At 50.0% G+C, this 13,561-nt stretch overlaps 1 protein-coding gene across 8 annotated transcripts in view; it reads left to right on the top strand.

The window, feature by feature from the left end:
• Ulk4 (unc-51-like kinase 4) overlaps positions 1–13,561 on the top strand; it is a 321,706-nt gene that overhangs the window by 148,677 nt on the left and 159,468 nt on the right. For all 8 annotated transcript variants that reach the window (XM_030244183.1, XM_006512024.4, XM_030244182.1 and 5 more), the window contains one exon: positions 10,985–11,033. In XM_030244183.1, coding sequence (XP_030100043.1) covers positions 10,985–11,033 — 49 coding nt within the window. The remainder of the gene's footprint in view (positions 1–10,984; positions 11,034–13,561) is intronic.

Below are 13,561 nucleotides of genomic sequence, written 5' to 3'. Positions count from 1 at the left end.
GGACGTTAGGGCAGACAGTCTGTGTCATAATAAGAATGGGCTTTGTGCTGCTTTGATGTATGATGCTGACAACTGGTTCACGGGCTGCCTGTCTGTCTGTCCCTGACTAGGCCATGGACTTCTAACGTTTCCCAAGGCCTGTCAGCCTGTGTGCACTCAACAGATTTAGTTTTGTCTTGAGTATAGGAAACGATTGCTGGGGCCAGTCCCAGCATTCGGAATCTGAGGTGGGACAGAGCCGCAGACTAAGGCCAAAGGCTGATGACATCTGGCTCTGTAACTCTCTCTTACTGTCTTGGGGCCAGAAGCTGATGGCCTCTGGCAATTTAACTCTCTTGCTATTTTGTGGCTAAAAGCTGCTGGTTTCTGGCAATTAGCTCCTGCTGATAGCAGTAGGGTATTAAGGAAAGAGGTTAGTTGCTTGAGCTGTTTTCTCTCTGACTGGTGGACATCTCTGCAGAGTTCATTAACTCTTTGTGAGCCAGAGGAAAAGGAAAAGGAAAAGGAAAAGGAAGAAAGCCAGGCATGTAGAAAAAAACCACATGCTCTGGATGAAGCAGAGAAAGAAAAGCTCCAACAACCTTTATTGCTGTTCTCAGCTGTTGTATTTTCTCTAAAATATTACCTCATACAGCTATCAGGTAAAACCATTACAGCCCGATAATTGATCACATGGTTGTCTAAGCACTTTTACATCTGTAAGTTCATAGTAAGTTTAAGGTAACAGTTCATGTCATAGATCGATGAGGTTTTAAGGAGTTGCCGCAGAATCGTTTACATGTCTTTCCATTAACCTGACTAAGCATTCATTTCCCTGACTAAACCTGACTAGACGTCACTAGCTCCATAAGTTCGTTATAAGTTCAAAGCAACAATTTTTATGTCATAGAGACAAATGATCTGCCTTATATCTTATTATTTTAAGTTTTATATAGATAAACAAATTAATATTTTACTTTCTGTCCTTGAACCTACAATAAATTGTCCATTCCCAGTTTATATGACCTTGAGTTACCAGATAGTGGTCTCACAGCTAACCTAGTTACAGATAGTGGTCTCCCAGCTAACCTAGTTACAGATAGTGGTCTCCTAGCTAACCTAGCTACAGATAGTGGTCTCACAGCTAACCTAGTTACAGATAGTGGTCTCCCAGCTAACCTAGAAGGAATGTTTTCCTTGGTCATAAATTTGTTCCAAGCCTGCTTTCTTTTCTTAGTGGAATTAGCCAGTGACACATGAGGGTTTACAGGACTCTATTTATAGCTTTTATTCTATAGAGGGCTTGAAATTGTATCAATTTAGGAATTCTATAAAATCATTATCAGGAATTATGGAATCATCAGTTCATCTAAACCACGTCATCACATGCAAGTTCATCTTCATATTGATTCTGCAGGAGATTTGCTCAATAGGGTGGGCTGATGCCTAGGAACCATTAGGCTGTGCAATCGTGACAGGAAAGACAGATCAGCAGTGAGAAGCAATACTGGGATGAAGTCTCTGAGGACCTTGCCTCTCAGAGCGCACCCATCACAGCCATGCAAAACGGTGGGCCATCTCAAAAAAAACCTCACTTGCTTGCCGTAGCCTTTCCTGGATTGCTTTTGACAGATGATTATTTTAAAATTCCTTATACAAAATATTTAGACAAGCACAAAGATGCTTTATTTTTGTTGACTTTGTCACATCTGGGCTCAGCCCATGTCACACAGGGAGGAACCTTGCAGGACCATGAAGTGATCTTCTCACATCTACTCTCAAAGCCAAGAGCAGACCAGGTTAGAAGTGTAGTCAGCTTCACCCACAATCCTGCCAGATGTATCCCGTCAAACATGGATGGGAGAAAAGGATAGAAGGAGAGAACCATCTCCCGGATGTTGTCATCTGACTTCATGCACACGTAGCAACTGCAAGTGTATTCACACACACACACACACACACACACACACACACACACACACACACAAACACACGCACACAGATGCACACACATATACAGACACACACACAGGCACACACAGACACACTGCCATACACACACACAGATGCACACACATATACAGACACACACACAGGCACACACAGACACACTGCCATACACAGACACACACAGATACAGACAGACAGACAGACAGACACACACACACAGGCACACACAAACAGACACTGCTATACACAGACAAACAGACACACACACACAGGTGTGATGACAGCCAACAGACAGAGGAGATGTAATCATTGATGGGAAGAAGAAGAGATGAAGGGATGTGTGGCTCCAAGCTGGCCTTCAGGTCCCACCATGAGCTTTAGGTTTCAGTGGAGAAAGAATTAGAGCCGAGGCAAGAGGCACCTGAGTAGGTCGGTGGCAGGGTCTCCATGTTTAAGCTCTGTTCCTTCAGGGTGAGCACGTTTAGAATCTGCCTCGTGGTGGATTCCCTGCACTGGGGACCAGCCTGGCCAGCAGTGTCTCTGTCTCTATCTCTGTCTCTGCCTGTCTCTCTGTCTCTCTCTCTCTCCCCCTCCCCTGCTCTCTCCCCCTCTCCTTCTTCCCCCACCCCTCTCTTTGGATTGATGGAGAGGCCAGCACTGGCTCTCAGGAACCTGGATGGGTGAGTAGCTCACTGTGTGGCCATGCTCTGGTCAAGCCGTGGTGTCCCCTCCCTGGCTCTCTCCTACAGCCGATGGTATCTCTATCTGCTGACAGCGCATTGTTAATGCATCTCTGCTCACCCCTTCCCGTGGATCCTTGCTTTGACCTTAGCACTTTTTTCCCTTCCTTGTGGTCACGGTGATACCTGGACTGTGCAGATGCTAGGCAAGTGCTTCCGCTCAGCTGTGTCCCAGCCCCGATTTTAACCCTCCTGAGAACAGCCGAGGTTTTCTGATGGAACATTTGGCTCCCACGTGCTTTTCCTGTTTCTGCCGTTCTCACCATAGCCCAAATCTTGGATATAAAGATGGGGGGTTGTGACTGACAGCAGGCTTCCTAAGCCTCACACCTACAGACTTTGCTGCGTGATGACTGTGTCCTCTGCTGCATTCTCCATCCCCACCCCTCAGGTGTACAATGTGGAGTGCCCTGCATGCAGGCTGGGTTTTCCTGCAATGTTTATGCATAGATATTGAAAATTGAATTTCATGTAATTTTCACATGTTAAAAAATAGTCATCTTTTGATGTCCTTCAGTCCTTTAAAAAGCTTAACAACAATTTCCAGCCAATGGGTCATACCAATGCAGGCTGCTGGTAAGGAGCTTGGCCAGTGGGCATCCTTGTCCACCCTGAGGCAAGGTGAAGGCCAAGCTCACCAGCCTGGCTCACCCCCGAGCCTGGCCTCCTCACCACAGTTAGTGAACCTGTGTTTTAAACAAAGAATTTAAAAAAGTGTGTGTGTGTGTGAGAGAGAGAGAGAGACAGAGACAGAGACAGAGACAGACAGACAGACAGAGACACAGACACAGACAAAGATGATAGTGTGGTATGTGTGTGTGTGTGTGTGTGTGTGTTTGTGTTTGCATGAGTTTACATTCACTGTGTGAGTGTAGCACCCTCAGAAGAGGGCATTGGAGCCTCTGGTGCTGGAGTTACAGGCAGTGGTGCACAAACGAGTGTGGGTGCTGGGAACAGAACCTTGTCCTCTGCAAAAATGGTGCAAGCTCTTAACCACACTGATCTGCCTTTCCAGTTCCATGAACGTGTGCCTTCTTACTCTGAGGCATGGGTGATCTGCAATGGGTCCCTGGGAGTATAGTCCCTGCTGCAGAGAGTGAAATAGAGTCACAGAGCCACCAGAGACAGGTGCCTGCGGCAGAGCTCAGGGTTCACAAAGAGGATGAACGTGGAGCTTAGAAAGAGTGTGCTCCAGCCCCAGACGGCACAGTGCAGCAGGATGCATGGGACGCGTGAGCCAGGCGCTTGGCTAATGACCTGTGTGGGCATGGTTCCTGGAGAACCCTTCAAGGTGTGTCATGGCATCCGATGTCTAAGGGCTATTGCCAGTGCCTATATGAGTGAGTGTGTGTGTGAGAGAGACAGAGACAGAGACAGAGAGACGGAGAGAACTGCTACTGTGCAGACGCCATCTTGTATACAGCTTCCCTTTCTCGCTCAGTGTGTGTGTGTGTGTGATGAAAGTTTGCTAAGCAGATGTGGGTTAGGACTGTGTTACTGGGTTGTGAACAGAATTCCTGTTTCCGCTCAAGTGTCCCTCCTTAGACACTTAACCTGACCAGACTTTACTGTGTGAAAATTGTTACCCTTTCCATGACCGTCTTGGGCAATGGGAGAGCTCTGGGTGAAAAGACTGATACTGTAACTTAGTTCTAAGGCTTCCTCAGAGGGTGGAGCAGTCAAGCCTATGACCTGAGCAAGTCATGTCTCTGTGTTTTTGTCCACTGGGGTGAGAATTTCCTCAGGGAAGAAGTGTCCTGCTTGGTCAGAATTCTTTGGGTTTTTGGAAGATAAAAGTGTGTTAAAACTGTGGGAACTTCAACCCTGGCATCTTTGTGTAAGTATGTGAAAAATATATTACACACTCAGGTGCACACAAACACACACACACTTCCACACATGCACACGTATGTATATACACACACACACTTCTTGGTGAAGTGCATGCACACACATGCACACACTCCCACACATACACACATGTACACACACACACACACAACTTGGCGAGACTCTTGCAGTCCTCTGTAAGTGCATTAGGAAGCGTGGCAGGAAAGAGCAGATGTTTGAAGGAGAAACCCCACCACCACCACTGCTTTCGGGTCGATGACACATCATCCTGTAACTAAACATTAGAAAGCCATTTCATTGTGAAGCTGACTCACTGAACAAATAATTTGAAATGCAGCTTGATGTTGGAGATTTTTAATTTAAAATGACTGTCACTGGCTCACTAGACTGGTAAATTATATAAACGAAAAAGCTTTGTTTATAGTCAACTACTCATTCAGTCAGAATAAATATAAAATCTAAAACTCCTAGCCAGTATTTTTGGGAGGCTAAGCAAGTGTGCCCTTGGCTGGGTGTGTACCCCCAGTTCAGTGTGTGCACCCCCAGTTCAGTGTGTGCACCCCCAGTTCAGGGTGTGCACCCCAGTTCAGTGTGTGCACTTCCAGCCCAGTGTGTGCACCCCTAGCTCAGTGTGTGCACCTCTAGCTCTGTGTATGCACCCCAGCTCAGTATGTGCACCCCCAGCTCAGGGTGTGCACCCCAGTTCAGTGTGTGCACCTCCAGCCCAGTGTGTGCACCCCTAGCTCAGTGTGTGCACCTCTAGCTCTGTGTATGCACCCCAGCTCAGTATGTGCACCCTCAGCTCAGTGTGCGCACCTCCAGCTCAGTGTATGCCCCCCAGCCCAGTGTGTGCACCCTCAGCTCAGTGTGTGCACCTCCAGCTCAGTGTATGCACCCCAGCTCAGTATGTGCACCCTCAGCTCAGTGTGTGCACCCTCAGCTCAGTGTGTGCACCTCCAGCTCTGTGTGTGCCCCCCCAGCTCAGTGTGTGCACCCTCAGCTCAGTGTGTGCACCCTCAGCTCAGTGTGTGCACCTCCAGCTCTGTGTGTGCACCTCCAGCTCAGTGTGTGCACCTCCAGCTCTGTGTGTGCACCCTCAGCTCAGTGTGTGCACCTCCAGCTCAGTGTGTGCACCCTCAGCTCAGTGTGTGCACCTCCAGCTCTGTGTGTGCACCCTCAGCTCAGTGTGTGCACCTCCAGCTCAGTGTGTGCACCCTCAGCTCAGTGTGTGCTCCCCCAGCTCAGTGTGTGCACCTCCAGCTCTGTGTGTGCACCCTCAGCTCAGTGTGTGCACCTCCAGCTCAGTGTGTGCACCCCAGCTCAGTATGTGCACCCTCAGCTCAGTGTGTGCACCCTCAGCTCAGTGTGTGTACCTCCAGCTCAGTGTGTGCACCTCCAGCTCTGTGTGTGCACCCTCAGCTCAGTGTGTGCACCTCCAGCTCAGTGTGTGCACCCTCAGCTCAGTGTGTGCACCTCCAGCTCTGTGTGTGCACCCTCAGCTCAGTGTGTGCACCTCCAGCTCAGTGTGTGCACCCTCAGCTCAGTGTGTGCACCCTCAGCTCAGTGTGTGCACCCTCAGCTCAGTGTGTGCACCTCCAGCTCTGTGTGTGCACCTCCAGCTCAGTGTGTGCACCTCCAGCTCTGTGTGTGCTCCCCCAGCTCAGTGTGTGCACCCTCAGCTCAGTGTGTGCACCCTCAGCTCAGTGTGTGCACCTCCAGCTCTGTGTGTGCATCCTCAGCTCAGTGTGTGCACCTCCAGCTCAGTGTGTGCACCCTCAGCTCAGTGTGTGCTCCCCCAGCTCAGTGTGTGCACCTCCAGCTCTGTGTGTGCACCCTCAGCTCAGTGTGTGCACCCTCAGCTCAGTGTGTGCACCTCCAGGTCAGTGTGTGCACCTCCAGCTCTGTGTGTGCACCCCCAGCCCAGTGTGTGCACCTCCAGCTCTGTGTGTGTACCCTCAGCCCAGTGTGTGCGCAGATGGACTAGAAGCAGAAGATGAACTTCTCCAGAGGATGGATGCGCCTGACCAGGACCGCTTAGCTTTGCATATGGCTTGCCGTTTATTTAAACCCAGGTCTTGTGTCAGGACCCTAAAGATGGACATGGGAATCTCTAGATCACTTTATTTGTTCCTCTTCCCAGTGTAGCCACATTGAATAAATCACCTTTCTTTGCTTTTCACTATTAATTATCTCTTTGATTGGCATATGGGGGAGGGGTGGGCGAACCTATTGAAAGTGTTTGGGCCCAGACTCTGACCCTAAATTAAACCTCAGTTATGGTAGGAGCTGAGTGAGTCTGGTAGTGAGTTAGCTGATAGCCAGCAAGCATATGGGAACCTGAGTCCTCCTGTAGAGACCTGACCTCTGCTAACAGCGAGATGATCAGAAATGGATCTTCCCTGTTCTCGGCCTCCAGACCAGAGCACTTCCTGGCACAGCTCTGAGAGGCTGCCCTAGGCATGCATAGCCAACTACACATCCAGAGGACATTGAGCCCACACCTGGACATCTGTAAGCTGTTAGTTGGTGACCACAGCTCCTCACGGGCCATTGGTCTGTTTCTGTGAACTGCTGCTACTCAGACTGAGGGATTTCTCGACTTGTCGCAGATGGGTACCGTAGAAGCTTGTGTTCTACAGACGTCAACGTAGAAATTTCCCACTTGGAGTCCACTGTAACAGGCTATGTCCTTCCGCCAGCAAGAGATCTTCTCTGGCTTCTCCCATTCAGTCTGTGATGAGTCCATCTGATGTCCACCAATGTCTTTTGAACACTCCTCACCCAGGCTCACTGACTGGACATTGGCTCTTGGTTCTCAGCCACCATGCTGGGAATGTCCAAGTCACGTGGATGGGGTGGGGGGGGGGTAATGGTAGATGCCCCAGCAAACAGAATTAACCAAGGGTTTTAAAAATTGCCCCAGGTATAAAGGCTTGTGAGTGTGGTTCCTTCCCATGCCTTCAACTCTCTTAGATACCCCATGCCCTGTCTTCCCAGCTGTGACCTCAGTCACTGGGGGCCAAAGGCAAGACCAAATTTCTGGCTCACAGAGTCTGTGGACTTTGGAAAATGGTTGTTTTATGGAACCACATTTGAAGTAGTTACATGTTTCCCTAAAATACCGCAGCACTGACATCATTATAACAAAATCCTGAAAAAACACATGGACAGAAGCAGAAATTGTAGATTATCAGTCCCATGCCATCTCGTGAGTCAAAGCAGTCACTACCCTGTCAAGGGAATGGACTGGAGCAGGTGTCAGGGCAGATGGCAGAGAGAGAGAGAGAGAGACAGAGAGAGAGAGACAGAGAGAGAGAGAGAGAGAGAGACAGAGAGAGAGAGAGAGAGAGAGAGGGGGGGGGGGGGGAAAGGGAAAAGGAAAAAGGGGAGAGAGGGGGAGGGGAAAAAGAGGGGGAGAGAGGGGAGAGAGAAGGGGGCAGAGAGAAGGGGGGCAAGGGAGAGGGGGAGGGGGGAGAGGGAGTTGAGTTGGCAGGAGTTGGTTTGTGGACCCAGGCCTTTGCCTCATGATTTTTCCTCTGCTCTCATTGTTGACATAGCCCCTGACAGAGTCAATTTAAGGAAGGAGGGATTAATTTTAGGAACTTTTTTATTTTGAGATTTGTTGTTTGTTTTGCTTTTGGTATAGCAATTGGCACTTCTGTAATGTATCTTGATCATATCCACCCCCGTTCCTCCTCCCCCTCCTGTATCCCCCGCCCCTCAGTACACCCCCTCTCACCTCACATCCTCTTCTTCTGTGTAATACACTGATTCCGATCAGTGATGCGTGCCGGGGGTGTGGGGTTGTCTACCAGAGCATGGCCATACTGGACAGAACAGGGGGTCCTCCTTCCCAGCAGGTCTCATTTGCTGCTAGTGCCTCAGCCCAGGGGAGGACCCTTGTGAGCCTCTCCCAGCCCATGCTGGAAGTTGACCCAGCTTGGTCTTGTGCCGATAACCATGGCTGCAGTGGGTTCATAAGTGCATAGTCCCTGGCACATCTGGAAGACGACGTTTCACAGGGTTCCATCCATGCTCCACTTCTGACCAGTCCCACCCGCCTCATCTGCTATCTTCTCTGAGTTTGGGGGCTTTGATATAGATGTCCGAACTCAACAATCACTCCTTGGATTCATTAATACTCATGAATCTGTATTAATGGCTGCCCACTGCGGAGAGAAGCCTCTCTGGCCAAGACTGGGAGCAGCGCCCCGTGAATATAAACATAAAGGTTTAGAAGGCATTAGACACCATGGTCTTTTAGCAAAACAGTGAGAGTGGGTTTCTTCTTCGAGGGCCTGGGACCTCTCCAGCCATAGGCCTGGGACCATGATCACAGTCCTGGCATGAATTTCCTTGTGTGAAGCTGGCTTCCCATCCAATCACAAAGTGGTTGGTTAGCTTGGCCCCTGCTCTATCTGACTTTACATTTGACTCCTTAGAGTCCATGTATAAGTGGGATCTCCTAATGTCTTCTTTTCTTTATTGAATATGGCATCTTTCTCTGTAGTTCAGGCTGGCCTTGAATTCACTGTGTGGATCCGAGTGGCCTTGAACTCATGAGCCTCCAAATTCAGCCTCCCCAGATCTGGGATTCTGTGTGTGCGTGCGTGCGTGCGTGCGTGCGTGCGTGTGTGTGTGCGTGCGTGTGCGTGTGCGTGTGTGTGTGTGCGTGCGTGTGCATGTGTGTGCGCGTGTGCGTGTGTGTGTGCGTGCGTGCATGCGTGTGTGCGTGCGTGTGTGTGTGTGTGCGTGCGTGTGCATGTGTGTGCGCGTGTGCGTGTGTGTGTGCGTGCGTGCATGCGTGTGTGCGTGCGTGCGTGTGCGTGCGTGTGTGTGTGTGTGTGCGTGCGTGCGTGTGCGTGTGTGTGTGCGTGCGTGCATGTGTGTGTGTGTGCGTGTGTGTGTGCGTGTGTGCGTGTACGTGTGCGCGTGCGCATGTGTGTGTGCGCGTGTGCGTGTACGTGTGCGCGTGCGCATGTGTGTGTGCGCGTGTGTGTGTGCATGCACGCGCCACCATATCTAGCCTGCTTAATTTTATTTAGAATGACAACCAGCGATCATCATCTCCAGTGATGGCTTCTGTCCTGCCCTTTGCTGACTGGCATTCCATTGCATGCCAAGGCCACACTTCTGGGCTCCCGTTCTCTGAAGGGCACTCAGGCAGTTGCCGCTCAGGACTACAGACGCCTCGTGGGGAGTGGTGGTCATCCTCGGTCTTTTCTGTGTTTCTGTCCGGGAAGCCCATGTCTCCCATTCCCTTCGCAAGTGTCTGTGAGCACCATGATGCTCTCTTTTATCTGTGTGTTATCAGAGACAGACAAGCTCCTGGGAGGCCAGGTGCTACAGCCCCGTTTCTGTCTGCCTGGTGTCTGAGACAGACATCTCCAACAGAGGCAATGTGCTCGTCTTATCCTACAGAACCGACTCTAACAAGATATTTAAAAAGAACATGCTTTTTGAGATTTCTTCAGAGAGATGCCTTCAGAGGCCAGAAAGAGGGGATTGAATCTCCTGAAGTTGGAGTTAAAGATGGTTGTGAGCTGCTCATTGTAGGTGCTGAGAAGTGAACTTGCCTCCTCTGCCAGAGTAGTGTGTGCTCTCAACGACTGAACCACCTCTCCAGCAGCCAAATGTGATCATTGTTAACCAAACCCATTTGGAGAATAAAGTTTTATTGCTACACAGCCATGCCTGTCCACCTTGGCATCCTTACAGCTGCCTGCCACATCACTGCAGCTCAGCTGTGGTTGCCATAGAGACCGAGAGGCTGTGTAGAGCCCAGTATTTGCTACTCTCTGGCCTGTCACTGTTTGTCTTATTTGTCCTTAATATTACTTTTTGTGGCACTGGGGTGAAGTTTCTCCCACTGAGCTGTGTCCCACCCCCAGATTATCAAGCTTAATAAAAACTGGCTTACTTGGATGATTCTGGTTTCATCAAGGCGATTTTTCTCTAAAATTTCATGAAATAATCATTGTGATAACTGATGATAATTTATAACCAGATTTGAAGAAAGAAAGTGCCAAGAGTAGACTGGGTGATTGGTGTCCAATTTTTTAAAAATTAAAGGCCATTAAAATTCATTGTGCATTAATTTATTTATGCCGGGAAGAAGCTAACGAGGCAGAGATAGAAAAAAGTGACGGTACCACATGCCGGTGGTCCTGTGCGCAGTGTGCTCTGGTTACAGCATTTAACCTGGCATTACCTTGGTTGGTTGTCTTTAGAATAATTGTGAATTTTAATTAATTTTCACGTTAAAATATCAATTAGGCTGAGCTGATCATTGTGAAGATGTCTCATATTTGTGTTTAATTGCTGGCGTTGAGTGTATCCACTTAGATGTTCTCCAGCAGAGATTAAGCAGTTAGACATGGGGGTTTCAGTCCACCCTATTAGGGTAGCGGTTTAAATTCATATCATCATACATGAGCTAATCCTCCTTTTCCCTCCCCTTACAGGCTTGTGGAAGAAAGCAAACTGGTCCCGCTCATTTTTGAAGTAATTTTGGTAAGTTTGCAAGTATGTCTTTTGGAATTCAAGTGACCATTTCAAGTTTTAAAGTTTTGGGGTGAATTGCATGGTTGTCCCTCTAGCCTCCTTCCTCCCTCCCTCTCCCTCCCCTCCCTCCCTCTCTCTCTCCCTCCCTCCCTTCCTGTTGCACTTGTGTGCAGATCTTCTCTTCAGCATGACCGTCAGGGGGCTTCAGATCAGCCATCACACAGTTGTCTTCGTCAGAACTCAGAACAGCTTAGCTTCCTTCCCCCAGCAAAGGTCGTGTGTCTTAAATGAACACTACCATCAAACCAAATTTTTGCTCTGTGGTTCCTGTGTGAGGAGAATGAAATGGAGTCCAGGACTGGCTTCCTTTCCCTTGAAAATCTCCTCCTCAGCCTCTAGTGATCTGAGATTTGAGTTGCAGCTCAGAGTACAGGAGTGTCGCCAGCCAAGACAAAGTTTCCCTTTTACCAGCACCCTATCCCGCATAGCTCAGTGACAGTGAGACTCGAGACTCAGAGAGGGAGGGAGCTTCCCTCGTTCATCTCAAATATGCCTGCAAACTGTGTGCCTGTATAGGAAAAGCAAAGGCCAGTCAAATGTGCCTCAGACCAAGCTCCCTGTCTTGGATGCTAAAGCAGACACCACACGCTGTCCACGTCTTACTGTTCTGAAGGCTGAGGCTTGTGGAGGGTCTTGCTGTGACCACAGGACAGAAGGCGGGAAGGCAGGGAGCAGGCTTTGTGGAGCCACCCAGGGGGAGGGAGAGATGGGGATGCTCCACCTCCTAGCTGTGTTTTCAAGCACCTGGGGGGCCAGATATCAAGATGCACATGCTGAATGTGGTGTACAAGGTCAGAGGGATTGTTCAGAGTGCGGGAAGGGGGTCTAGAGGTGGCATCAGGAGGAAGAGCTGCTGAGCGGGACTTGTCTGGGTTGCCACAGCCCCGCGCATGCCTCTTGCGATGGCTACTATTGATTGACAGCCTGCTTGGGCCGAGTCAGTGAGTGTGTCTACCTCTGAGTGTGTCTGTGAGGTATGCAGACGCAGGTAGGTCATGGGGTCTGTGGCATAGCAGACAGCACAATCCATCGATGGATTCAGAACTTGGGAAGACCACTGGGAGGTGTGAGGGGGTGCATTGGGAGTGTGCGTGTCATCCTGGCCTCCAAGTCTGTGTCCTGCCAACCCTGGTGGAGTTCCCACTATGGTGGACAAAAACCTGAAACTGTGAAAAGAGAGATGCCCCTCCTTTGAGTCAGTTTCCTCGGTCACTGGGTCACCAGGTTGGCATCTCTCCACCCTCAAGAGTACAGGCGTTCACTGTTACTTGTTACACACTTGGACTGGTCTTGCTTTGGAGGACAGTAGATGCAGAAAACTGCTGGGTTGGGCTGTAAAAGTTGGTCACAGTGTGGGAAGCAAAGCGTTCCAGAGTCACGTTTGGTGTGTGAAGAATGCAGTGACACAGAGGCCCCAGAGCTAGGCAGGCCTTCCTGGTAGATGCTGTGATGACTGTGGGTCTGCCTGCTGTGGGTGGCTCAGTTCCCTGGGTGACTGGCAAAAAGTTCTCATCCTCCATGAAACCGTGTGCCGTGTGGGAGAGCCCCACTTGTTTAACATTTGGAAATGTCAACATCCCGCCTCAAGAGCATGCCGTGGGAGACTGGGAGGTCGGCACGGTTGGCTTCTCCAGTAAGTGTGGTGGAGGGGTCCCTGCTGGGGGTGGGGCTGGGGGTGGCAGGAGCATCACCTCAGCTCCTCTCTCACGTGCAAGTGTGTGTGAGAGTCTTGTGCTACCATCTGTTTGAGAATGCATTCCAGATTAAAACCAGGGGCCATGAAAGCAAAATGCCCATTCCCTCACACATGAGAGAGTGCTTTCTCTTTGAGAATTTCGCGCCTGTATGCAGCACACTGTGATCTTGTTCACCCCTAACTGCACCTATCCTCACCTCCCAATCCCCACACTCTCCCAGCTTCACGTTTTTGTTTCTGTTTCACTCAAGAATCCTCTGGGTCTAGTTCATACTGGCCATACGCTCGTGGGTTTGGGACCATTGATGGGGCATGGTCAACCGACAAGGTACTTCCTTCCTCTTCCAGCAGCCATCCGCTGCAGCTAGCTCCTTCCTGCCCATGCTGCAGCGCTGACTGGCTTGCTCTTGCACATGTCTTGTGCAGGCGAGCACAACTGTAGTGAATTAGTGAGCACAGTGGCTTTGTCAAGTTCTGAAAACACTTTTACCCAGTTCCCCACCTCTGGCTTTTTCGGTCTGTAAGCCCCTCCACCATGATGGTCTCTGAGGCTTGGGGGCAGGGGGCAGGCACCATAGACATGTCCCTTTGCGGCTTGAAGGGGCCACAGATACTCTCTGCCCCTTGACAGTTCTGAGTTTCTGCTTTAACCACCATCCACTGTGCAAAGGAACTTCTCCGACAAGGTCAGAGAGAGGCACAGGCTTGTGGGCAGAGAGAGAGATGGATCTAAAGGGCAGTTCACTACTGTGTTCAGTCAGAGTGATGGTTACTGTCATTC

The sequence above is a fragment of the Mus musculus genome, chromosome 9 (assembly GCF_000001635.26).
Source record: "Mus musculus strain C57BL/6J chromosome 9, GRCm38.p6 C57BL/6J".
NCBI classification, from domain to species: domain Eukaryota; kingdom Metazoa; phylum Chordata; class Mammalia; order Rodentia; family Muridae; genus Mus; species Mus musculus.
The sequence above is the reverse complement of the archived record's forward strand: the minus strand, read 5'-3'. Positions and strand labels throughout refer to the sequence as shown.